Source organism: Myotis nattereri (assembly GCF_964212035.1).
Source record: "Myotis nattereri genome assembly, chromosome: 7".
Classification (NCBI taxonomy): domain Eukaryota; kingdom Metazoa; phylum Chordata; class Mammalia; order Chiroptera; family Vespertilionidae; genus Myotis; species Myotis nattereri.
In genome coordinates, this window is record NC_138082.1 from 74,601,042 (window position 1) to 74,628,680 (window position 27,639).

A 27,639-nucleotide genomic window follows, 5' to 3' on the forward strand; every position below is an offset into this window, starting at 1 on the left:
GGCTTTTAAAGTCCTCTTATGACTTAGTGTTGATAAAATAATATGACTTTTTAACATGAGTGATTCTGTGAACTTGGAAAAATTACTTATCTTCTGGTGCCTCGAAGAGAAATAATTAATTGGGGCTTTGAAAAAGTAGAAGAGAGAGAGAGAGAGAGAGAGAGAGAGAGAGAGAGAGAGAGAGAGAGAGAGAGTAGCTCAGGGTTTGGTGTCTGGTAAGTATGTAAAATGGTTAGCTGGTATACCGGTTAGTGTGGGGGACTGGTTCAGTGTATTTTCTCTTCCTCTGCATCTAGATAACCTGTGTGCTTCCTTGGAGACTGACCAGAGGGCCAAGTCTTTCAAGAAGCCTTTCCAGCCCACCCTCTTTCCATGCCTTCATGTCTCTACAAAGGTCCAGTTTGCACTCCTAGGTTGAACTCCTTTGTCTCTCTGCCTCCAAGCAGTAAGCATCTATAGGACTTATTATAGTTCATAAAACCTAGGAGACAGTAGTAAGTTATTTTTGAATAAATGAAAAGAATCCATAATTAGATGATCATATAACCTTCTACAATTCTTTTTTTCTTGAATGAAAATTTGGAGACATTAGTTTCTACCCAAGAGGCAGAGTATATGTCTGAAGAAGCACATGGAAATGAGGATGCTGGAGAAGTTTGGTTTTAATTCATTTTATAATGTTTATATTTTTAACTTTACCAATTTTCAAACATATCAAATGAACTCAATGTATCCACCCATTATCATCAATAATTAAATGGCAAGCTTGTTTCCTCTATACCCCTGCTTATTCACACACAACTGAATTATTTCAAAGAACATTTAGCTATCACATCATTTTATCTGTAACTATTTCAGGATAGAATTATAAAAGATAAGGGCTTATTTTAAACATAACCATAGGAGCACTATCATACCTTGAAATATGAATACCAATTATCCTAAAGTACTTCAATTATCCATCTGCCATTGGGTTACAATTTGTGTCTCAATTATCAAATGGGTTATAATTGGTTGACATGTCCTATAGGTTTCTCTTCCTTTCCTTTTTGTTTCCTTTGCAATTCTCTTTGAAATGCTTTCAAAATATTTTTTTTAAACACATGGCAAAAAAAAAAGGTAGAAAATTAAGGGGGAATTTTAGATCATTGGCCATTGGAAAATTTCTCTCTATTGCTGGTGGTGAGACCTGGACTTTTAACAGATATGATAAATTAGGAAATAAGAAACAAAGCCTGAAACCAGAGCATAGGGCAAGGTTTGGTCAGTGAGACCCTTACACACACACACACACACACACACACACACACACACGCGCGCGCGTGTGCACTCGCAAGTCTTTAGTGTGAGGACTATAAAAAAAGTCTGCTCTAAACTAGAGAAAGAGTGGGAGTGCTGTCTGTCTTGGATTCACTTTATAACTAACAGAAAAAAAGTCACCCAGAGATTTCCTAAACAGATGCCTCTATTAATTAATATATGTGTGGAGCTAAAATTCCCACTGCACTACTTGGAAGACAAAACCCAAGACATAACTGTTTATAAGGTATTCTGCATTGTTCAGGGGAAAAGAATAACAAAATCCTCTAAGGAGGAGATACTGTTCTAGAAATGGAGAATATGGCACAAGAACAGGAAAACAAACAAACATTAGCCCTGTCCTCATGAGCTTTCCATTCTAATGAAAGGATAAAGAAAATTAAAAAAATAAATTTTAGCCCTGGGCCATGTGGCTCAGTTAGTTGAGGGTCATCCCATGCATTGAGAGGTCACTAGTTCCTGCCCAGATTGCAGGCTGCTCCCTAGCAGGGGGCATGCAGGAGGCAGCCAGTAGTTGTTTCTCTCTCATTCTTCCTTCCTCTCTCTCTCTCTCTCTAAAATCAATAAAAACATATTTAAAAAAATAAAAAACAAATACATTTTAAATATTTAGTGTTTATTTGGCAATTAAGTGTCCTGCAAAAATAATGTGGATGAAAGTTAGGGAGTGTGTGTGTGTGTGTGTGTGTGTGTGTGGTGGGGGAGGGAGGGAGTTGTAATTTGAAACTTCAAGAGCCTCAATGAGAAGGGAATGTTTGAGCAAGAACATGAAGGAGGTTGGCAGGTCATCTATATAATATCTAGGGGAAGAGAAGTCTAGGCAGAGCTAATAGTATGTACAAAGGCCCAGAGTCAAATTCCAGAAAGAGAAAAGGAGACAAGACTGGCTGGATTGCCCTGGCCAGGTTGCTCAGTTGGTTGGAGCTTTATCCCCGACCCCACCCCCGGCAACTACAAACCATGAACTCCATGGGATGGGCAAAGAGCCCAGTGCACACCAGGTCATGAGGACGGTCTATGAAACAATGGAGAGTTATAGTAATTTATATGCTCACCAATGATGCACATTTCTTTTATTCAAGAAAACAGATTCTCCTCATTACTTGCCTGGATAATTAAATGACCTCATAATTTTCCTGGCTCCTACTACTGTCTAACCTCATTATTTCCTGTACTATTTTTCTAAAACACATATCTGATATGATCACACCCATGCTTAAAATTTAAACGGCCTATCAGAATTCCATGTAATGTCCAATCTTCTTAGAATAGCATAACTATTTTCATAAGCTGGCTCCTGCATATTTCTCTAACTCTATTCTCATCACTCCCTCATAATGCACTACGCATCCCAAGTGTCATAAGCTTCCTGCCTGCAATTCATTTAATTAAAATGTACTCTCATGCAGTCGATTCCTGCACACACATGCCCTCTACCACCTGTAAGAAGTTCTACCCCATGTTTACTTGGAAACTCCTGATATATCAAATCTTACCTCCTCTGGCCACTTAGCTAGAATTTGAGCCCCTACTCTTCGGCTGCAAATACCCTGTGCTCATTCCTTATAGAAAAAAAAAAAATGTTTGCCTGCTTGATTCCCCTGTTCAAAAGTCCTATGATTTAACTAACCTTGGGTTACTCATCTTATTGTCATTAGCAGTTGACATAGAACTCGGTATATACTAGTAATAAGCCCTAAAGAAAGGATTTGCTAAGTTAATGATACATTCACCTCTTATCATTCATTCAATAGATGGTTAGGTACTTACAGGATGGCAGCCACTATTCAGTGTGTGTAAGCAGTGCACAGCCCACAGAGACTACTTAGGGACTACTAACTGCCCTGAGGAAAATGACAGGGTGATGAGCAAGGTAGAGAGAGGGAAGAAGGTGGGGTGGTCCCTAGTAAAGTTACCAAAGAAAAACTCTGAGTCATCAGTTTTGAATTGAGAATGAAGTGTTGCTCTAAAGGCACCTATGCCAAGGGCTGGGAGAAGAGCATTTTAGGGAGAAGGGGCAGCAAATGAAAGACTGAACAAAATGGTCAAAAGGAGGCCATGGCTACAGAAAGGTAAAGAAAGCAGTACAAGGTAGGACGTCAGTTCACAAAGTTGCAAAGCAACAGACTGTGAGGCTGAAGCCCTCCTGATTATCCCTGCATGTGGAGGTGACCCACTTCTATAGCCTCCTTGTCACAGGACTCACAACCTCCCACACTTGTTTCTCCTTTGGGAAGAAGGAGTGGCATCTAACTCATGACTTTGGGAGGAGGAAGTGAGCATATGTGGCTCCTCCTTCCCTCTCCTTTTCTTTCTTTGGGCTCCATCTGCTCAGAGAACGCACATACTCTGATCGTTTCTCACTCATCCCCAAACAAGTGTGTAGGTATACAACATGGACTGTGGCCAGGTGGTTAAGCCTGTCTAATTCTGGGGTTGAGAATCAGCTGCTATTTTGATCTCCCTCTGCTCTGACTCAATTTTTTCTGAATCAGGATGGGAGGAATAGGTGAGTGGAAAAGTTAGACTTCCTCAATATCCACGACAATGTATGAGCTTGTTGGTCACACACCCTTACTTCTATGTATCTTTTCTTTATTAAAATAATAATTTTATGGCTTGACCTTGAGTACTCATGCATCTTATAACTCACTCAGGGGAGATAAAATACAGAATGGAAGACAAGGAGGGACTTAGTACATGCTGAGCTAGTCTGTACATGTAGGATAAGTAAGCCCTAGGGAGTAAGTTGTCTCATGAATGCTACATGTTAGAACTATGCTAACAATGAATATATACAGTCTCAGAGAGGTTAACTAAATAAAGACACCAGGAGTCCATTATAGATATGTTAGATTCTATAGGTTAAGCTCCTTCCACCACACATGAACAAATTGGTGAGAAGCTTAAAACAGAATATAAGTGCTTATTGAATATAATCAAAGCTCAGTTCAAAAAGTGTTGTGGTCATTCAGCAATGGGAGAGAATATTGCTGGCTCAAGTAAGAAATGAACAGAACTGCCCTAACCCGTTTGGCTCAGTGGATAGAACGTCGGCCTGCGGACTGAAAGGTCCCAGGTTCAATTCTAGTCAAGGACATGTACCTTGGTTGAAGGCACATCCCCAGTAGGAGGAGTGCAAGAGGCAACTGATCGATGTTTCTCTCTCATCAATGTTTCTAGCCCTCTATTCCTCTCCCTTCCTCTCTGTAAAATATCAATAAAATATATTTTTTTTTAAAAAAGAAATAAACAGAACTACCCACAGAACTTGTCATTGCATTCATGTAATTTATACTCCTACTTTGGTTATCATTCACAAGGCCTCTAAATTAAAAAAAAACAAAACACATGTATTTTAAGTATCAGGAAAATTAAATAATAGTATAATAGGGAAAATCTCAAATGGCAGAGAATCTATCATTCCTAGCATATTGATTTTGGAATATTTTATTCCCTATCACTGTAAACATGTCATTTAGTACATATTCTATCTGAACCATCTCCATGTAGCAACTCAATTTTGAAGGAACTTCAAGAGATTAGCAGAAGATCCAGTGATACCTTTTAGGAAACACTTAAAAGTATTTGTTAAACTTGAGGAATCTACTTAATTTTGAGCTTGAATTTACTTCCTTCTTGATTTGTTACATAAACTATTTGATGTTATTATACAACCTAAAGTCCCAAATTGACATATTAAGATCCCAACATTTAACTCTACCTCTCACTCTAGGCATTCTATGCTTTGTTATAGTAATGCAAATTAAATAGTTTAAAAATCTACCATCCTACTAGCTAATCCAGTCAGTCAAAAACCTCCTGAAATCACTTCTAATTGCGAATCATATTAAAATGCAACTAAAGTCAAGGAAGTGAAACATAATGTATTCTTTTTAATTGTAGAAAATTATTTAATAAATTAACACCCTGTTAAATCTAAACTAATTTATTTTAGTTCTTCATAGGAAGTACATTGAAAGTCTAAAAATAAACTTCTAATTAGAATGGGTACCTTGGCTTCTGAAAGGCAATTCATTTAACTCTATAATCAAATAAGGATTATATTGTGTTATACTGTATTGTCTGCAGAGAATTCTCCAGATATGAGAAAGAAACCAGCCAGAAGTAAAAACATTCGAAAAGAAAGAGCCTTCACATCCAAAGAAACAATTTTTTTTTTTTTGCCACTAAGGCTAACAATAAATCATTATAAATACCCATGTGAGCCTTAGGATTTATTTATGGTAATGTAGCTTGACTGCTGAATAAAGAAGATTAATGGTGCTTTAGAGAAACTATTAGATGCAAACTAAGAAGACATAACCGTGGATTTCAGGTGTAAAGGACAGAACTTCATGCATTAAATCAGCATTTGTTTATCCTGTTTGCTTTTTTGTTTATTTGATTTTGTTTGAGATGTTAGTTTATTTTATCAGACAATCGGGACAGCACTGTTTATGATCGAGAATCCCTAGGCATGAGAGCCTAGGCACTGTAATAAGAATGCAAGTACACACAGACTGCATGTTTTGTTTGTTTAAAGTAAAATATCTGGCCCAGATCATGCTCAAGGAGAGAGTCCTTTCTCTTTCCTCCAAGTTTCTGTTCTACAAGAAAATGTTATCCTACTGCATTTATATTCCCTGGAGCTTCATTTTCCTTCTCTGTATTTCTACCTTATTTACAATGGCTCTCCTCTCAACCTGAAGCTCAAAGTGGCTTTTGCGTTAAAAATAAGGACGTAGGCTTTGTCCCTCCTCTGCTTAGAGATCAGCACTGGTGGACGCATAGGGGAGGAAATTAGTCATATCCTGCATTCTCACCCAAAGCGCTGAGCTGGGATGCTGTGGAGAGATCAGCCTCTGTGATGAACAACCACTTGCCCTAACTGAGCAGAGCGCTCCCATACTCAGTTCCTGCTGCCTTTCTACACTCTGTCCCCTTCCCTTCAAGACGGGTTCTGGTGACAAGGGAGCTGATCTGCAGGCAGCTGGGTGATTGAGGGACTGGAACAAACTGGGCCATCAGACTCTTTTGCTTGTAGGTTGAATAAAGAGACCCAAGGGAAGTTTGTGTCAGTGCTCTGTGCTTGATTTAGTATTGTAGAGCAGGGTATGGCCCAGCGATTCTGAGCTCTGTGTCTGCCAGTTATGAGCACAGAGACTCAGAGCAAGCCCGTTAGAAGGGAGAGGGTCGGAGGTGTGCACAGAGGAGCAGAGGGGGCCGGAGGAGAGATCAGCCAGCTCAGAGAGTTGAAAAGAGGAGCCTCAGTCCCTTTTGCATTTCTAGTCCCCATACCACCTTCATGATAATCTTTTCTTCTTTTTGGACATCTAGAAGAATTGCTGTTATAACTTCCCAACAAGCTCCTTTCTGCTGTTATAACATCCCAACAAGCCCCTTCCTGCCTAATGGAGCTAGAGGGATTGGATCCTTGAAAATGGAAATAGATTCAATCAGAAAAATATAGCAGATACAAGTTACACATTTCTCAAACAACCCAGTGGCCCAAGGTTAAATTAAGTGTTTCTATAGTTCAGTAATTCTCAAGCTTTATTTAATATGTCTTAAAATTACTAAGGTAGTTTGTTTAAATGCCTATTTGAGGTCCAAGTACAACTTCTAAATCAGAATCTCTTAGGGTTTTAGCAAACATTCTCAGTAATTGTGAGTTAGAAGTGCCTGGGCCGCACTTCAGAAACTTGATCAAATTATCCTAAGTTTTATATTTGGGTCAATCTAGGCCACAAAAGCCTGCACATGACCATAATTTTGCATTTTAACATTATACCCTGTGTTTCATTAGGAAAACAAAGAAACCCTACTTTATCTTCTGTAGACATATCACCTCTATTGGAGTCCTCTGTTGAAATGGGAAGTTACAATAGGAAATGCCCTTTAGGAATTAGCAATCGAATAGCCTTTGCTTCCCATGAGATACTCATAAGATTTCATTAAAAATAATGATAAACTGACTTCACTAAAAATAATAAACAAATGAATGAATGAATGAATGATCAAATAAATAAATAAAATGATAGAACATGTTTTCCTTTTAACCACATTTGCCAGGTAACCAGAACAAACCTGATTCTAAGTGCACATATGCTATCTCCAGCATCATCATGTGTGTTCTTGTAGTAAGCTACACAAATCATTTAAGAAAGAAATTTAGTTGGAAAGGCAGATCACCTTTTTTTTTAGAAGTTTGTTAGGTTTGCTTAAGGATGCAGGTTTTGTTCATCTGTTTATGTCCAGAGACAGAGAAGCATCGATCAGACCATCAAACCTCAGAGGGAAGGTAGGGGAGGGTGGGGTAAGGAGGAGAGATCAACCAAAGGACGTGTATGCATGCATATAGGCCTAGCCAATGGACACAGACACCAGGGGGGTGAGGGCATGTGTGGGGGGTGGGGGGGCAATGGGGGATAAGAACACATATGTAATACCTTAATCAATAAAGAAATATTTTTTTAAAAAGGATGCAGGTTTTAACTGGCATCCATTTATTTGACATGGGTTTACTGAATTCTATTCTGTATTAAGTTTATTACGAGGCACTTTGGGAATGAAAACTGAAAAGTCTCCAGGCCCCAAGGACTTCACCATCCTTCAGAAGAAGCAAAATATAATCAGAGAAGAAACCAAGTGCTCAAATGCAAGCCATTCATTTGGGGATTCAAGAATGAGGACTAGTTATGCCCAGCAGCATAACTGCAGCAGGAGCAGGACAAACTGAGTGGAGAAGGAAAACGTTTACATCTGGTAGAATGGGCAAACAGTAGAGACAGAGGGAAAGATATTCTAGATGGAGGGTCATTCTGATTTTCCTTACTACCTTCCCCCACAGCACCATGGACTTCTGCAAAGCACATACCACACTGTGTAACTGCATTTTCATCTGGGTAATGTGTTCAATTGCTCTATCTTCCTCCACTAGACCGTGATCTCCATAATGTCTGGATGTGTTTTCCAGTCACCACTCTATGCCTGTATAGTACCTAACCTAGCAAAGTGCCTGGAACACAGGGATTGTTCAGCAAATGTTAACTCCTACATGAGTGGTCACGAGACTAGGATTCCACATGGTTTGCCATTTATCAGGTTTGCAATCTTGGGGCCTATTTCTAAGTCTCTGCATCCTCATATGTAACATGGGGTTGTGATCACTCTTTTCATATAGGGTTGAGGAAAGAATTCAATAGAATAATGAATGTCAATGCTACAGGTATTACTAATTTGGTAGAAAGAGGCAGTGAGATGAAGCCAAGACAATGATATTAAGTTACTATAACTTATTACAGATAAGATTTGAACTTGTCCAGCTTTGTTATGTGTAGTACTGTACAGGCTCACTAGGCAAGGCAATGTAGCACGTTTAATTTAAACCGGGTATCTTTGCTTCTATTGGGTCAGGTGACCAGGGGTGCTTTCCTTGAAGATCCTCATTTACAGAGCAGGACTCATGGAACAGCTGTTCCTTTGTCATCAAACTGTTCTGACAGTCAATGAGATAGCGCAAATGAAAGCAATGTGTGGCAGGATTGTACCATGCGGAGCCTCTTCACAAATCTTCTTTATAAAATTATAAAATTAATTTACTTATTTTTAAATTATTGTTCACATACAATATTTTATGCATTTTGGATGTACAGGACAGTGATTCCACATTCATATACCTTACAAAATGAACACTGCAATAATCCTAGTAGCCATCTGCCCCCATACAAAGTTATTACAATATATTGACTATATTCCCTAGCTGTACCAGGCTTCAGGTTCTCCAGTTGGTAATAAACAAACCAGATGAGCTGTGCTTAGGAATATGAGAAATAACTTGTTGTGGGATGAATACAGGCAGGCCCTGGAGTCACAGAAATCTGGATCCCAATCGTGGCTTCTCCTCTGACAGGTTTGGTGATCTTAGATCAGTGATTTCATCTTTTTGAGCTGGGTGTTCCTCACCTGTTAGTCATATACAATTAGACCTTCCTCCTGGGGCCATTGCAGGAGGCAAAATAAAATCCCAGCTGGTGATACTGTGAACTCCAGGTCTCTGCAAATGTACATCAACCTCTGGCCCGGAATGAAGAGGATGCAGTGGAGAGGAGGACGTGTGTGGACTGAGAATTCTTCCCTATCAGCAACTATTTGCACGAACATAAGCTGTGAAGAAGTGTAGGTACGCCAACTAAGAGTTCCAGCTCTGAGCAGCGGTTCTTATCAGTGGTCTCCCTGAATGTGGTCATGGGACTTTAAAAATAATGTTCCATTTATTTTTATTTTATTGCCAAATCAAAACCACTTCCTACTGGGTTTTAGTGGAGACAGGCAGAAGAAGAAAAACCCACATAGGAGGAAAATTTTAAAAGAAATTAAGAGAATTATATCTATCTCTTTTTCCCCTATGAATTAAGAAAAGTGCCCTTTATGAATTTTATTAGCAGAACTCCTCAGTTTAGTAGGAGTATGACTGAGAAATGTAACCTTTACAAGTCCAAGTGTTTGTAATTCTTCCTATTAAGTTTTTGGGAATATTTACTAGTAAGAGTCCTAGGACTTTGTGGTGATCTGTGATCTATGGCTTTTCAATTATAGACTAAAGGAGGTCTGTCACCCCCAGTGGAGCTTGTAAAGTCAAAGGCACCTATACTTTGTATAATGAGACTTGTGCTTGGGGCGTATATGTGAGATGCACATCTTATTTCATTTTTCAAAGAATACTGAGAATGGGTAACACCCAAAATGTACAGAGTTGAAAACTGAGACTTAGGTTAAGTCACTTTCTGAAGGAATGTTATTAGATTATTACATTCTCTCCAACATTATTTTAAAGACATGTTTTGGGCCCCAAATCTTGATCTCTCACACAGTGTAGACTCCTCATTATTTGGGAGTAAATTAGTACTTTATCCTCCACTTCCCAAGCAGACAAAAGTACAGATGAGTCTGTGGGGAGAAAGACGGGATCATGTGTGCTTGAAAGGAGTAGGTAAAGAGAAAGGGTGGTGACAGTTTGCCTTTGAGTAGAATAAATTCTCAAGTCCAGATGAGGAGATTTTCAACTTATTTGAAATTCTGAATGACCCATACAGGGGTGGGAAAAAGTAGGTTTACAATTGTTCATATGGAAAAATATGTAATCCAAGAATAAATAATAATACAAGAATAAACTTTGTTTCACATACTCACAACTGTAAATCTACTTTTGCCTATCCTTCTACTACTCCCAAGGTGTGAACTAACAGGAGGGTAAATAGAATTGACATGGAAAGCCAGAAGAAATCTGAAAATTGAATCTTTGCTCCTTCAAGTCCCTTGGCTGCCAGGCTGTGAAAAGAATTATCTAGGCTTGAAAAAAGTGGAGGCAAAAAGAGACCACAGAGGTTTAGAACTATTTTTATTTCAATGCCAACATTTAAATAATTAAGTGACTTTCTGGAAATTGGAGTAAAATGTAATATTGCTCGAAAAGCAATCATTTCACATGACCTATGATGTCTCCATCCTTAGCCAGTGCTAGGAGAAGACCACCTCCCCTACCCCCGCCCCAGGCGACAGAGAGATTTTTCTTGAATGTAGAATAGGTGCAATAGCAGCAGCTGAAATAATCTGTGGCCACAAGGGTGTACCGGCTCATCAAAACTAATATTCCTCCTGAGGGTCAGCAGGCCTTGACTGCTCCCCCATCAATATCTGGCTGCCAGTGGGCACCCTTTTTAATTCAGTTATTTCCCTTCTTATAACCATTTAGCAAAGGAATTATACTTATCTTCCATGGGGAAGAAACGAAAAGAAATAGCGGAACCCAATACAATTCCATCATCACAGATTATTTTATCTTTGTCAATGTTTCCAAAATTTATCTTTAAGAATTGGTATGTTTTTCGGGTTCATTACTATTAAAATTCAAAAAGCCAGTTTCGTCGATGCTGCCTTCCCAGTGGTTCCATATATAGATTATTTTTCTGTCCCACTCTGTCTGGAAATGGCATCCCCCTGACTTCTCTGGACCAGCCCTGCTCATTCAGTCCACTCATGTCAGAACTTCATTCAGAAAAGTACATTTTGGAGAATCTCTAGAAGAGATTGTTGTTCCCCCCTTTGAAAGATTAGCTAAATATTTCACTGTACTTTCAAAGCTCTTTTATATTCAATATGTTTCTTTCGGATTCTATCCATAAGCAAAGCTCACTGGATGCTACTTCATTGCTGCTTTGACAGTCATTAAGAAGATGAAATGGCAGTTCTAAAGCTTGGCGCAGGTGCCCCCCCACTGCTACCTGAAACACTGATGATGATGGTCTTCACCAGCGGCCACCGCCCTTTGGCCAGTCACTGCGAGGTTGGTCACATCTCATGTCACTCCCAGGAAGATGTGTGAGAGTCAAAGTACATTTGGTTGATCCCAGATTCTTTGAGCTGGGATTCTGCACAGAAAGGTGTTAATGCTCTCAGCCTCTGTGATGGATTCTCTCTTTGCAGAATGACACGCTTTCTTCCTTCTGCCAGGAGGTGAGTGCGGTAACAGTGCGGGCCATACCCTGCTTCAGAGGACCTGACCATCAAGCAAAGGCCAGGGGTGTGTGGCTGAGCCCCAATTTACTCTGGGCACTCGGGTGAATATTCTCTCCATCCTTCCTTTTTGTGGATGTGCCTTTTCTTACTGTGACAATGGTAAGATCTACAGGACCAAGGCCAAGGTGTGAGACTAAGGAAGAGCAACTACATTATTAACTCCTGGCCTTAGGCTTAAATGGAGTTTTGAGGCTAGGACCCTTTATATCTCCATGTGGACTAGCTCATCAGAGAACCATAATAAATACTAGAGGCCTGGTATATGGAAATTCATGTACTGAAGGGGGGAGGGGTCCCTGAGCCCGGCCTGCCCACTCTCACAGCCCAGGAGCCCTCAAAGGCTGGAGGTGACCTGGCGATCAGGGGAAGGCGATGCCCCATTACACCTCTGCTGCTGGCACTGCCGGCAGCAAAAGCCTCGGACAGCCCTGGTTACCTGTGCCTCAGGCCGGCCCTGGGCAGCTGGGGGGCTGCGGGGATGGGGGACTTCGGAAGGCACGCCTGCCACCCCAGCGGGGCTGAGGAGACTGGACACTGCCACCTTGTGGCTGTGGGTGCTGCTTGCTGTCTTTGAGGGTGGGGCAGTCAATTAGCATATGCCCTCCTTATTGGCTGTGGGTGCCGCCATCTTTGCCACAGTGTGAGGGTCAATTAGCATATTCCTTCTTTAGTAGATAGGATGGGGGGCAAGTCCTATTCTAAGAAAGAGGATCATGTTACCGAAGTGCTCCTGTGTGTTTAGTAGGACTTGGTATTAAGGATTCTGGGCCATAGCCTATAAGTACACCCGGGAGAACAAAGCGCAACCATTAAAATAAAGAAATACCAATGCACACGGGAGCAACAAATAAATTGTGATGGTGATGATGTCTAATGGGAACCACATATGAATGGTTCAAAATGCCACACAGGGTTAGCAGAAGATGAGTACTCCCACCGTGCACCCCAGTGAAATTACGGCTCATCACAACCGAATATGTTTGCCCCGCCTAGTTCTGATGGCTCTGAAAGGCCAGACCTTATTTGCAAATGTTACAAACCTCGTTCCCAGGAAGGTGCTCCCATTCGGCATTCTCTCGCTATTGAGCGGTGGGGAACACAAGCAAGCGGTTAGGAAATAAAGCGGAAAGAAACAGCATCCGCCTACCTGGCTGGCACAGCCTTGGGCAGGGCGTCCACTCGCTGAAGGCGGTCACGGTGCAGTCTTTTTTGCATGGGAGGAGACACGGGCGCACTGTTTCGGGGCGAGTGGAATCTGGGCATCTGTCAATGTGAAGAGACCATATCAATGCCTGCGGGGAAGTCAGTGCTTTAACACAAAACTGCAGGATTTCGCCCTGTTGTTGTTTTAGAGACCAGGAGAGACAGCCCCAGGGCGGGGAACTCCTGCCCAAGGGCTCTTCAGGCAGAGACAGAGCAGAAGGAGGCCTCAGCTCGCTAGTCCCAGACACGGCACTACTTTCCCCCAGACCAGGGAAAGCACAAGCCCTGAAACTAACCAAAGACAGACGCCAAGGAGGGGTCTCCCTAGCAGCATCAATTCAAACAACAACAACAAATATATATATATATATATATATATATATATATATATATATATATATATATTTAGAATGAGCACATATTTGAAGTGTTTTATTCAGGGTACTATATCAAATCAGTGATATCATTCAAAAGGAAGAGGAAAGTGCAAGGCAATATATGGAAAAAATGGGAAAGAAAATCATTGAATTCCACTGAACTGTACATATTTGATTATTAACACAATTTACAATAGTCAGGTGTCTCTTTAGAACCTGTAGATTGATGAAGTGGAGTACGCAAGATATGACAGACTGCAAGTAACATATGTACTGACTAGCATTAGCAAGAGAAGCACTTCCATGGCTTTGTCGATTATTCATTCAATGTTCACCTTGGGAGGAAAAGTAATATAAATAGTCCATGGATTCATTTCACTGGGAAGAACTAAAGTCTCAGAATATGGCAAACAAGTTTTTTTTCCTGTTTTTTTTTTTTTTTTTTTTTTTTTTTTTAATGGCAACATGGGGTTAAAAACCACATTTATTATCTTCTAAAACAGTGATATGCCAGGAGGAAAAAACAGAAAATACCTCATAACATGTTTGCACTTTAAATTCTGTTCCTCATAAGTTTCTAATACAAAAACAGTGATGCAGTATGCATAAAGCCTGATGGTGTGAGCTTTGATATTAGATCCCCAGTGCTGCATTGTGTTTTGCCTACATTCTTTCATTTCTCCCTAATGACAAAGTAAAAGTCACTATAATCTTCATTTTCAGATGATAAAACTGAGGTGCCAAAGCCACCTGGGGACAGAGTACTTGAGAAAAATTATAAAGCACCAGGTCTAGCAAGTTCAAACAGACAATCAAAAGTCCTTCCAGTACAAGAGAACAGAAGATGTAGCAGATAAAATTCACAAAAATAATAATGGATTAAAAAAAACAAAGAGCTAGCCCTGGCCAGTGTTTCTCAGTGGTTAGAGGATCGGCCCATGCACTGAATGGTAGTGGGTTCGATTCCCAGGCAACAGCAGGTACCTGGGTTGCAGGTTTGATTCCTGGCCTGCCTGCTCAGCACATGGCAACCAATTGATGTGTCTTTCTCACCTCTCTCTCTCTCTCTCTCTCCCTTCCACTCTCTCTCTAAAAAAAAAAAAAAATAATAATAATCAATGGAAAATATATTCTCAGGTGAGGATTAACAAAAACAACAACAAAAAGAGCTGATGAGAGTGTGAAGATTCAGATAAAAGCTCACCAACTGAATTACAAAATTACAAATATGCAAACACAGAGATTGTCCAAATTTCAAACACTAAGAAAAAGTAAGAGAAGTGATGATACCACCAGGGGGTGTGCACAGAACATGGTGGGTGTCACAGCAGGCAGCAGAGTGCGGAACATGGTGGGCATCGGCCCTGGTGGGATGGTGGAGCAGGTGAGCAGGGGCGCCAGACCAAGGCAGGGTGCTGGTAGCTGTTATCAGGGCGAGCCTCTGGTGGTTACTAAAAATTCTTTGCTCCTGTGCGCCGAGGTCCCGACTGGTGCTCACACCTGCTGTCGGCGCTGGCCCCGCTTGCACCCACTGCTGGCGCCAGCCCCAATTTCTCCGTGATGCAGTGGCAGCAGGAGTGGGGCTGCCAGCAGACAGGGGACTGGAGGCTGCAGCAGGAGGGGCTGGGAGGGGGCACAGAGGATGGACCGAGACCCGCCCCTGTGCCCACCATAGTCTTAAGGCCCACAGTTCCTTTAAAAGTGCACTGGGATTTGTGCACTGGGCCCCTAGTCTGATTAATATTAGAGCTCATGAATTTACATAGTTATAAAAATGAAAACATCTTCTTAGTTTTAAATCTTTAGAAACAATACATAGACAAAACATGGGAGATGGAATCTGGCTGTGGAACAGAAAGTACATGATATTCTTGCCCTCATAAGACACAGTTGGCAAAGGACTGGAGATGGAAGGGAAAGAGGAGAAAGTGGAGGCTTGGATATTTTCATCTAACAAAGCAGAGGGTCAGAGCGCCAATCAACACATAAACAAATAAGAAATAAAGTCAACCATGTGGGGAATCAGTAGAGGAATTAGTGTGAATGGGCTGCATTCATTGTTTTCATGAGAGGAATCAATGAATGGACATTTTAAATTAAGAAATTAAGAAATATATAAAGGATATCTAAAAAACATGTCATGCAGCATTAGAAACTAAACCTCAGAAAGGAAGAACAGATAAAATATTTACATGGGCTGGCCCATATTGACATACAGACACAGTGGGTAGATAAAAAACTAATAAAGCCATAGCCAGTGGCAGGGCAGGAGGCAAGGAAGGGGGGCAGGGGTACCTGAAGGCTTCCTGTTAATATTCTACTAGAAGCCCGGTACACTAAACTTTGTGCACTGGCAGGAGGGGGTCCCTCAGCCCAACCTGTGCCCTCTCACAGTCTGGGACCCCTCAGGTGAAAACCACCTTCTGGCTTAGGCCTGCTCCCCTGGTGGCAGACGGCACGCCCGATCCCACGATGCCTGCCCCATCACCCCAGTCGCAGATGGAAGGCCCGGATCCCACGCTGGGGCGGGCAGCAGCTTGGGATCATGCTGCCGCCAGCTCAGGGCAGGGCAGCGCAGCAGGATCTGCCTGCAGTATGCAAATTTAATGGCCATCTTTGTTGGGTTAATTTGCATACTCTTCTGATTGGCTGGTGGGCATAACAATGGTACGGTCAATTAGCATATTTCTCTTTTATTAGTGTGGCTATCTCCTTGTAAATTGTTAAGATTTGTGAGCCATCCAAAGGCTTGCCCAGTCAAAATAAGGGAGGTTGATGGAAGAAATTTATAACAACTATTAAGGAGTGGTTGTATTTGGGATGTGGGGACCTAAGCAGAGCAGATCGTTGGGGACTGGTTGCTTTCCATCATCAGCAAATTAAATGTATTATTTCAGTTCTACTATGGAGCATATCATTACTTTGATGAAAATGGAAAATATATTCACAGAAAACAAATTATTCAATTCATTATAGTGGCATTTTTATTAATTATGCTTAACATACAAAAGCCTGTCTACCAAATAGTTTAATTCAATGAATCTAACAACAAAAGAAAAAAAAAAAGAGTATCCTTAGAGTGTCTTTATGAGCATATAGTGTTATTTAAACAAGCTACTCTGGTAGGGAAAATTTATGTCATACTTTAGTAGAGATAGCAAAAAAACCTAAAATCATTCCCAAGTCCTTTAGTCACACTCTGAAATACACTGAAATTAAACTGAATTGCTGTGAATTCTAACTGCTCTCTAGCCTCTCCTGGTATTTGGCTGGAAATGATAGTACAACCTGAGTAAAGCCAACTCCTGTGTGCATAGTGGGGTAGGAGGGCCCACACCATCCTACTGCACACTCACCCACACACTCCACAGAGCTTAGAAATGTGTGGTGCCAGCTGCAGACTTGCTGGAGAGGGTGGCATGGTCTGCAGGGACGTGGCTCACTTCAGTTATGAGTGAGAGTTCATCTTTCTAGGGTACTGATATTGTCTACTTTATTTAAACTGTTTTCCCATCACTCACAATAATCACTCACTGGGCCTAATGTCAACTCTCCACAATATGGCCCTTTTCTCTCTGTGTTCCTCCACTAGGTCCATAAGACAGAAATGGTATCTCCTCAGTGGCAAAGGTCAAGATGCTCAGCTTATATTGATTTTATAGAGTCCATGAACTAAGGGCTTTGTTGGAATGTCTACTGCTTCAAGGATCATTACATTTTCAATTTCCATGAATTTCCTCTTAGTCTTTACAAATATTCTCTTTGACCATTAGCAACTTATGTGCCCCCCCCCCACCCCCCGCTTCTAAAAACTACAGGCTTTTATTTTCTGTACTCTTGTATTGTCACTGGCTGAAAAAAGACTTTTGACATATTTTGTGTTGCTGTTCTGTTGTGTGTGTGCAAATGCACACATGCGCATACAAAATATATACACTAACTTTGAATGCTTTGATCGTAGAACTCCATCTTATGTCATAACTTAAAAAATGCCAGATCTTAGTGCATTGCAAATATTAGTAACAGTAAGTCAGTGATTGAATAGTATCATATGCTTTTGGAGCCTGAAGACAAATAAATCCCTGGGAATATTAGACAAATCTATCCAGCTTTCTCCAAAACAAAATTGAAGCCTTAAAGTGCAAGGAAACATGGATTCACTTTTTAGCAAACCAACTATGGCCCTTGCCTTTTGTCATAATTGGTTGTGCTCTTGATAAAAGGATGAAGGCATCCCAACTGAACACATATATTTTCCTGGACTTGCACTGAAGTATTCTATGATTGTTTCTTGGTCTCCCTGTAAGCCAAATTTCTTTATAAGCATTGTGAGGGAATGTATTAAATGGAGCTACAAAGACTTGTCACTTTTCAGTTTGCCTCCATAATCAAGATGCAGACACACAGTGCTCCATCTTCTAGAGCAGGCCTCCTACCCCAGGGCTGATGTTCCAGCTCACTCAGCTAAGGGGGAAAACCTGACCACTGTTTAAACATTAAATGTTTCACTGGAATTTTATATTCCCATAGCTCACAAAATGCCAGGTGTTTTTACATTAAAGGCAGAGAGTGACTTATCAGGACCTTTGGAAAGCTTTGAGTTGTGTGTTTTTAATCTTTATTACTATTTTTCTACATTGCAGCTGGAAAAAACAACATTGAATCATGAAGCAAACCAAACAAAACCCCAAAAATATACCAACACGCTCTCACTTCTGTTTCCGTTGTGCCCTAGCTAGTTCTCATTTTCTGATATCATCAGTTCTATTACTCATACAATGGTAACATTCTCACCTACACAATTGCATGGAAACCAAAACACCAACCCAGGGAAGCGAGAGCTTGCAAGGAATTCTGTGCATCCCAGTGCAGTGAGTTTAGAGGTAAAATACGTTATGTTAGCTGATCCATTCCATGGAGGCATGCTTCTTTCATTCTAAGCCAAGGCCACTGGTTTTTTTAGGAGATTTTCCTCTCCTTTCCTTTTTCTCTTGCCCCACCCCCACTTCAAGGATTTCACAAATGACAGGGGATCTTTCTCCACTGCAATGGCTTTCAATTGAAAAAGAATGAACATAGTTATTTTTTAAAAGGGCAGAGAAAAAGATATTTTCTACTGTTGATAATCTCACTATCTCATGATGTATTTCACTGGACAATAGCTATTATTTTTATAGCTCAATTAATCTCATTAACCTCAAGAATTTTAATTGACTTTACTAAAGTCAATCAGGCTCCTTATGTTTAGCAGGATTGTTTGGCGATGTACAGTAAGAATTACAATTAGGTTAAGTCTCCAGCCTCATCAACAGTGCAAAAAGTAATTAGTAATATCTCTCTGTGTGTGTGTGGGTGTGTGTGTGCTAGGGAAAACATCTGTACAATTCATTTTTCTTATTGGTAAAGTGAACAAAACTAGAGATTATTCACTGTAATAATAATAGTTTAGTTTCACTTACATGAATTTTTAAAGAAAAGCATATTCATTTGTGAATTATGCTTTAAACAATGAACTTATGTTCTTGTGATTTGGGGGCATAAAATTATCATTGAGTTAAAAATTGAGTAAGTTGATGTGCTAGACTTTAATTAAAAAAAAAGTCTCATTCAAAGTAATTGTGAGGATAGAAAAGGAATTAGAGTGCAATTTGAACATATCATCTGACTTTTAGTGCCCAAATAGCCTTCACAATGTAATGATAATTTATTTGCTAGATGTCAGTCTCAATTCCAATGCTCCTTTGCTAAGAAAGAAACAAATTGCATTCCCATCAAGGGAATTATTATCTGTTGTGATTCAGAACTAAGCAAAGTTTTGTCAAAGGTAGGAGATCAGAATTCAAGTATGCAAAAGGTTCTTATCACTATAAAGAATACTGTTGTATATCACATTAAGTCTTATTCCTATATCCAGGATCGATTTATTTTTATTTGTATAACAAAGCTAACATTTCATGCATCCCTTTTTTAGCAGTTGAATATTTACATCATAAAAATAACATTATTAAGGCTGCAATCCTTTCCAAGATAAAAGGAGTTCTCTTAATAACTTTTTAAGCCATTTAGGATTTTACCATAACCTCAGTAATTAGATAGTCACCTCAAGTAGGCGATATGTAAACATTATTTCCATGTTTAGCTATAACTCCCATGGATACCAGGCTAAGGATACCAGGCAAGTTTCAACACACAACTGACATAATTCGATGTTCCAATAAACATCACAAGCAATGTAGCATTGGATGCTAAACAGAAATAACATTTATGAGTTAATAAGAGCAGAAGGCCATATGTATGATCTCTTCATTACTCTTCAGGGCAGTCCTCTTTGCCAAAATTTATTATGGTAGATAAAATATATTTTTGAGGCAAATAATAAGCATCACCTACTCTCATTTTTCTCTAATTTATATCCAAGCCTTGGTAAGCACATAGGTCAAGTTAAGTCATAAATTTTAAAATGCTTATGGAACACTCATACATGCCCAACACTGTTCTAAAGTCTGGGGTCCTTACAGTGGAGAACATCCAACCCCAGCACTTTGGAAACCACAACTGGGCAGGGGTTGGCGGGGGGGGTGGGGGATGAGGTCTTCCTGACTGTGCTTCACTGCAAGGCATAGTTATCTTCACCTACACAGCCAGCTGCCCATAGGAGGCTCCACCACCAGCAGCATCTGGCCAGTTTGCGGGATTTCTGCCATCAGCAGTTCATTTCCCTTAACTGAACTTCTATGACTTTCCTTACACACGGTGAATGTGGTTTCCATGGCAGTGTGGATAAGGCCCAGAGCCTGTCAGTCTAGTGTCCCAAGATGAGATTAATCAGGTGTCTGAGTTGCCCATGGCAGCAACACAAATTGGATTGAATTAGGCAGAAGAGCAAATGCATTTGCCTTGGTTGCCAGGAAAGGCAGCGATATACTTAAGGGGGATGGGACCAGGGCTTAATGCTGCCAGGATTTGTTCTGCTTCGATTTCTGCTTCTTTTTGAGCATCAGCTTCATTCTCCCCTCTTACTTTTTCCATCAGGCCTAACCAGGGCGATAGAAACTCTTAATTCATATAGTTAGAGCATCAGGAATAGAAAAAGAGAGGATTTCATTTTCCCATTTTGAAAATTCCTTGGGAACATCCCTAACTTGCCTAGTTTGCACCAGTCCATCCTGGCGGCCCACCACTCCTGTGGCTGGGAGGGGGGGGCCTTCACCACAAAGAGGGGACTAGTGCAAACATGGCCACTTGGAAACCTCTATGGATAGGCCAGTTAGCTAGTCTCTGCATACCGCAGAGGTCCTTCACATTTTCTTCTCCACGAGATTACCCACATGAACTTGAGGAAGAGTTATGTCTCTTTATTTTGTCTAGAGATGCAACTTCCCCAACTGTGCTTTCCACTCAATTACACTTTTTCCTCCATCACTTGTAATTATTCCTGACCCTTTTTTATATCTATATCCTACTCTCCATGTCTAATCTCCTACTGATTTTTATTTATTTATTTACAACTTCATGTGCCCAGTACAGTGTCCATGAGATTGTAAACATGCACAAGGGAATTAATTAATATATTCAAAATGGCAGCATAGATTTAGTTCTCACAGCAGAAAAGATCAATGGGACCTAAAGAAGAATAAAATACAACCCTATAATTTCAAAGTTCAAAACTGCCTTCATGTAGACCCAGTCTTTGCATGATTAAGAGTCAAAACTATTGAGATCAGCTCTAGAAAACTGGATTACTCAAACAGATTCCCTATTTGTGGGTCTTATTTGCTGTTATCCATTCACTAATACACATATTATGACTTAGTAAAGTGTCTACCTTTGTTAAGACATATTTTTTAATTTTTAAGATTCAAGCAAGACAACACAAAAATGTATTACTCTAGCACAGAATGAGACATATTCAGTGCTTACAAATGCTTTTAACTAAAAATACTCCAATAGGCAAAAATCTTCTGCACTTTCACTAAATTATTGATGATACCTTTTGGTCATCACTTGTCCCACGTGACTCTTGACACAAAAGACCTTCCGTGTCTGAATGCCCACACCACAGGCAGCTTCTCCATTCCATCCAATGGTTGCATTAAGAGCAGTACCCAGTGTGTCTTCAGCACAGGGGCCCCAAGGCGATGTCTCCCAGTAGAGTTGCATACAGGAATGGTCATTGCATGAGCGATATTCTTGGAGGGCCTGACTAGGGGGGCATGGTTTTCCACCTGCAAAAATCAAAGTATGAAAGAATGCATAGCCATTTATATTTTTATTGATTTCAGAGAGGAAGGGAGAGGGAGAGAGAGATTGAGTCATCAATGATGAGAGAGAATCATTGATTGGCTGCCTCTTGCATGCCCTCTAGTGGGAATCAAGCTTGCAATCCAGCATGTGCCCTGACCAGGAATAGAACTGTGATTTCCTGGATCATAGGTTGATATTCAACCACAGAACCACACCAGCCAGGCTCATTGCTGTTTTTATTAACATGCTCCTGTTGTTGTTAATTGCTGTTCTTTTTATTGTTTTTGTTACTTTTATGGTCTAGAAAAACAGTTTTTTTGGCACAGCTATCCAAAGGCCTAAGCAACTGCACTCCTTTTCCCACTTTAAGGACATGCTCTTTTGTCCTGAATAATAATCTGAGGACAAATGTTATCCATTTTCTAAATAACATGGAGCAGTACATTTCAATTATATTTAAAAACATAACTAATTCTATTCCCTACACCATCGTTGAGATAAACTTTAAATAAATCTGCTTTTACTTTAATATTACTATGCCTAATAAATTAGTCAGTTAGATAAAATAGCCCATGACCTTGAATTGATACTGGGTCCAACATACATACGTCTGTGTGCGCACACGCACACACACACACACATACACACACACAGGCACACACAAGCCCACTTATTGCCTATAAGTGGCCTCTCTTTGCTAAGAGAGCATTATTTTATCAAGTACCATTTTAAAACACCCAACCTCCATCAAACAGTGCATCTTGTTACCATTTGAGAAGTCTCTCTTAAAGTTTGGCAAGAGGAAGCCATCCTTGACCTCTGAAATCATATTTGACAATGTGTTATCCACAGGCTGGGAGACCAGATAGATATGGATCTTCACACTCTTGGTGAGTCAGACAATCAAATTTCAGTACTGTCTTTTCTTTCATATTTTTATATCCATGTGAAAACTGGTATTTACCTAAAGCATTGATTTTTTCCCCCGATCTTTCACACTATTTTATTCAGTGGGCCAAATACTCAAGAAAATTTGTGACTTTGATTTTGTTATTCTTGTTAAAGTTTTTCCCCATTAAATACTACAGACTTTCTCCCCCCGACCCCCCATCCAACATTCTAAAAGACAGAAGAGGAAGCGATTGCACTTTAAGAATATGAAAATCTTCATTCATCTTGACACTGGCCCCCTGTCTCAGAATCACAGAACAGAATCTTGTGGAAAGAGGAGCTCCCTGCATCCGGAGGCCACACTGCCCTGCTGTTCCAACTGAGCTGTGGGCAGACAAAGCCGAGGGAGGGCCTGAGAGGATGACACCCATCGTCTGGTTTCAGACACTGCTATCAATAATAGCAACAGCTGCTCCTCTAGTTTTTTCTGATGCCTTCCATTTACATTCCCATCACACATTTTAGCTTCTTCAAAGCCATTTGCACAGCCGTCATCCTTTCTCCTCTCACCACATGCCAGCAGGAGAGAACAGAAAATCAGGGCACAGGGATCAGGTAGCTTGCCGAAGTGACCGGCAGTTTCCAGTTAAGGAGCTGTGTCTCTCGACTCCTAATTTGGCACCCTTCTTACCAGGCATATTCCAATTATGTCCCCAACTACATGAGCTGGATGTGTATCAACCAGACTTTGTTTTCTTCCCTAAAAGAGTATAATGAAAAATAACATAAGATGGACTAAAACAAATTCATGCAAATAAATGGAACTCAGCACAGACACCCTTGAGGATTAAAGAGAACAGGCACACAATGACAGAAAAGTGTTCATTTGGATTCGTGGAATACGTATAGAAGGTCACCTCAATGTGTCTACTTCCGTGACACGATCTTCACAGTTACCTATCGGAAAACAGTAACTGGGCAATGGACTTCCTTGAAGCCTTTAGTATGACTCACCTTCTCCAGCCAATGCCAGGATAGTCCTTGACCTGGTCTGTTTCCCATCCGAGTTTTTATTTGAACAAGACTGGGAGCAGGATGACCACTCTGTCCACTCGCTCACCACGCAATCCATCCTGCAGGGAATTTCACACGCCGTCCGTTCAGGAGGAACAGATGCTGGGCAGAGACTCCCTGACACATCTTCTCCTGTAAGCAACCAGACCAAGGCACATGCTGGTTAATGCTCAATCCAGGCCAGTCCAAGGAACGCTGAGGCTCACTGCTTCCTCTGTTACTTCCGATTAGTTTAGAAGACTTCACCTTGTGTCTAAACCAATAAAGTACAGAAAATGATGGTTTCTCCAGCCATTCATAATGCCTGTGTCAAGGAAAACTGCCAGGAGAGCATTTGGCATAAAGAAAGGCAGAAACCGCAGCAAAACCGGCGCTTGTTATTCTTCACAGGGACACAGTGGGCTTCTTCCAGCAACAGTTCAGCCATGGCTGGCTGGAGACAGACATGATTGATGCATTATTGACAACCATAGCTAACAAGTATATGCTTTACTGCAAAATGGGGGTCACAGTAGCCTGTTGTCCTGAAAGCATGTTTTATGTTGAGCATCCTATCCTACCCTATAAAAAAGAATTTTACCAATCTAATTTTCTGGTGTGTGCTTTGCCCCAAATACGTAACCTTAAGCAAGATGATCACACCATTACTCTTTTACTTTATTTGTGCATAGTGGCAAGTAATCCAAAACCACAATGGAAATGGATCCGTGGCTGAATTATATAATGTGTTGAGACAAAAGTTGAAAGGTAGTCCAAACTTATTCCAAATGCATTTACTATTCCCCCTTTGAATGCACTTATACACTTATAAATGACTTAAATGTATATATATTTATAACATATATTTACTATAAATATATATTTACAATTGACAGATGTTAAGAGTTAGATGATCATTTCTTTTTTAATATATATATTTTTACCTTATTTGCTTTTTGTTTTTTATTGATTTCATAGAGGAAAAATGAAGAAGAGAGAGAGAAAAACATCAGTGATGAGAGAGAATAATTGATCAGCTGACTCCTGCATGCCCCACACTGGGGATCAAGCCCGCAACCTGGGCATATGCCCTTGACCAGAATCGAACCTGGGACCCTTCATTCCGCAGGCCGACACTCTATCCACTGAGCCAAACTGGCTAGGGCCTCAGGTGATCACTTCTAAGTTACTTTCCATATCTCAGATTATTAGAATGGTTTTTTTAAAAGCTCTCTTTTTATTTCTTCTCTATTTATAGAACTAAGTATTCTTCACAATTAATAATTCAACTCCTCCTATTCTCCCATTCATGGTCACCCCATGAAAACAGCAGACAGAAACAACAGTGATACCGTTTATAGTTTGACATAACAACATGAAATGTGGAATGGCCACGCGAGGAGAGAGCCTGTTTTTTTGTGTGTGTGACTTTGTGCCTGTGAAATACTCTTGTCATATTCTGACATAAAACTACTGCAAAGGGGATTGATATTTATAAAGTGTCTCCTCTGTGCCAGGCACTGTCCTTGTAGGAAACTCTCAGAGCAGGTGTGACCCCTGCTTTATAGACAAGGAGTCAGTGGCTCTGGAAAGAAACCTTGGACAGGATCACACAGGCCTGAGTTGGAAATCAATTTAAAATGTTCTGGCCCCAAATTTCTGCTTTTCCCATGAACTATGCTGTGTCTAATTCCCTTGAGATCGATATTCCTTTTCTGAGGAAGTAAATAAAACCACGTGACAGTAAGCAAGCTGCCTAAAGAAGAGTGTGCACTGCTAATATCTGCATTCATAATTGTAAGTGAGGCCAGGCTCATTGTCCTTGAGGTGCAAAGAAAACTTCTCAAACATATTTTGAGAAGTAATAGAGATCCTAGCACATAAGTTGTCTTATATTTATTCCTTCCTTAAATTGCCATTACCCAAATTTAACATTCTCCCCAGTCACCATTCAGCACCGAAGAGAATGTCTGGAATGTTTTTCAAGGGCTAAGCATTCATATAAACTGATACGAACACTTCCTCGGTGCAATTATTTGTCAATTCTCCACCAACAATTTGATAGCTTGTCTATACAGGCCAATTAAGAAATAAGAGCAAAGTGAAGAGCCTTTCTTTAGGGGAGGCAAATTAATAGTCATAAGCATACTCTGAAATATGTGTGAGCTATTTTTATAAGATTTTATAACAAAACAAAAAAAAACTGGCACAATGGGATCCTAGTCACAAAGTGGTCTAGTCTGAGAGTTAAGTATCTGAAGGTGAATCATAACACCACTTATCCTCATTAGTATGTCATTTAATATCTTTGAACCCGTTATCTCACTTCTGAAAATGAAATAATAATAGTTCCTTTTCAGGGATATTCTAAGCATTAGAAATTATGCAACATACATAGCGAGGTGCCCAACACTTAAGAGGACTTCCAAATATAGGGACCTTAAAAATGTTCTTTGCAAAGACATATACCACAAAACCCCTTATTTATCTGAAAAATTTAGATATTTATGCGATAGCCATGGAAAGCATCTGCCTTACCATTTTTGTATATGTACAAATACCTCCCAACAGCTTCACAGGCTGGTTCACACAAAATATAAACACCATTTATAATTTTCCACATCATTTTTATATGGTCAGCTAAGCCAAATGATTTAAGAGCCAAAAATGAAGCACTTGTGCCTGAATAACTTCATCTGCCCATCGACATTGGTATAATTATCTTCCCATTTCACAGAGAGAACCTATCTCGAAAGAGAAGCATTTATTGTCTCCTGTTTTCATTTTTTGGGGGTGGATCAATGAGATCAACTGAAATCTCAGTCAAGCATGGAAAATAAAACGGCACATGGCACAGACACATAGCCATTAAAAGTCATTTTCACCAGCTCTGATAATCTAATATCATAATAAAATAGAATATATTTAAGAGCGAAATCAAGTCCATCTTTTGAAATACTATAAAATTACTCCCAGCCCTCATCAGCCTCCCTGGGATCAATAATGACAAACTCTGCATTCTCTCCTCATGGAGGAGACTTATTTAAACCATTTGTGATCCTCAGAACAGGGATATGGTGCTGCTTCAACCTTGTCACTCAGTATTTTTAAAAAACAATAATTTAACATGGTGAAATTCACATTAATAAAATGAAGCCTTTGAGAGTAAACACTTCAGTGGCATTTAGTAAATCACAACATTGTGATTTACTAAACCACCGCTTCTACAGAGTTTCAAAAAATTATAATTGCTCTGAAGTAAAACCCTTTACCCATTAAACATTTTCTCCCCATTACTCACTTCCCTCAGTCCTCGGCAGCCACTAATTTATGTTCCATCTCAGGCAATTAAATTATTCTGAATATTTCATATCAATAGAATCATATAATTTGGGATGTTTTTTGCTGGCTTCTTTCACATAGTATACTATTTTAGAGATTCATCTATGCAATGGCACATATCACTACTTTATTCCATTTTATGATAAAACTAGAGGCCCAGTGCATGAAATTCATGCACGGGGGAGGGGGGGGTCCCCTCAGCCCAGCCTGCACCATCTCCAATCTGGGACCCCTTGGGGGATGTCCGGCTGCCAGTTGAGGTCTGATCAGACCTCAACTGGCAGCCGGACATCCCTCTCACAAACCTGGACCGCTGGCTCTTAACTGCTCACCTGCCTGCCTGCCTGATTGCCCCTCACTAGCCCCCCTGCTGGCCTGGTCACCCTAACTGACCCCCACCAGCATGGTTGCCCTTTACTACCTCCCTCTGGTGGCTGGTTGCCCCCAACTGCCCCCTGCCATCCTGGTCACCCCTCACTGCCCCCCCGATAGCCTGGTTGCCACCAACTTCCCCCCTCTGCTGACCTGGTCACCCCTCACTACCCGCCCTGCTGGCCAGGTCACCCCACACAGCCTGCTGTTTGGTCATTTGGTTGCCCCTCACTGCACCCCCGCCACGCTGGTTACC

General features: G+C 40.5%; 1 protein-coding gene across 1 annotated transcript in view; it reads right to left on the reverse strand.

Annotated features, from left to right (window-relative positions):
* LOC308521996 (thrombospondin type-1 domain-containing protein 7B-like) overlaps positions 1-21,700 on the reverse strand; it is a 291,166-nt gene extending 269,466 nt beyond the window's left edge. The window contains exons 1-2 of the mRNA XM_081095199.1: positions 21,472-21,700; positions 13,049-13,164 (exon numbers count right to left, since the gene is read on the reverse strand). Of these exons, the coding sequence (XP_080951325.1) occupies positions 13,049-13,164; positions 21,472-21,641 (286 nt within the window). The 5' untranslated portion in view covers positions 21,642-21,700. The remainder of the gene's footprint in view (positions 1-13,048; positions 13,165-21,471) is intronic.
* Between the last annotated feature and the right edge of the window lie 5,939 nt (positions 21,701-27,639).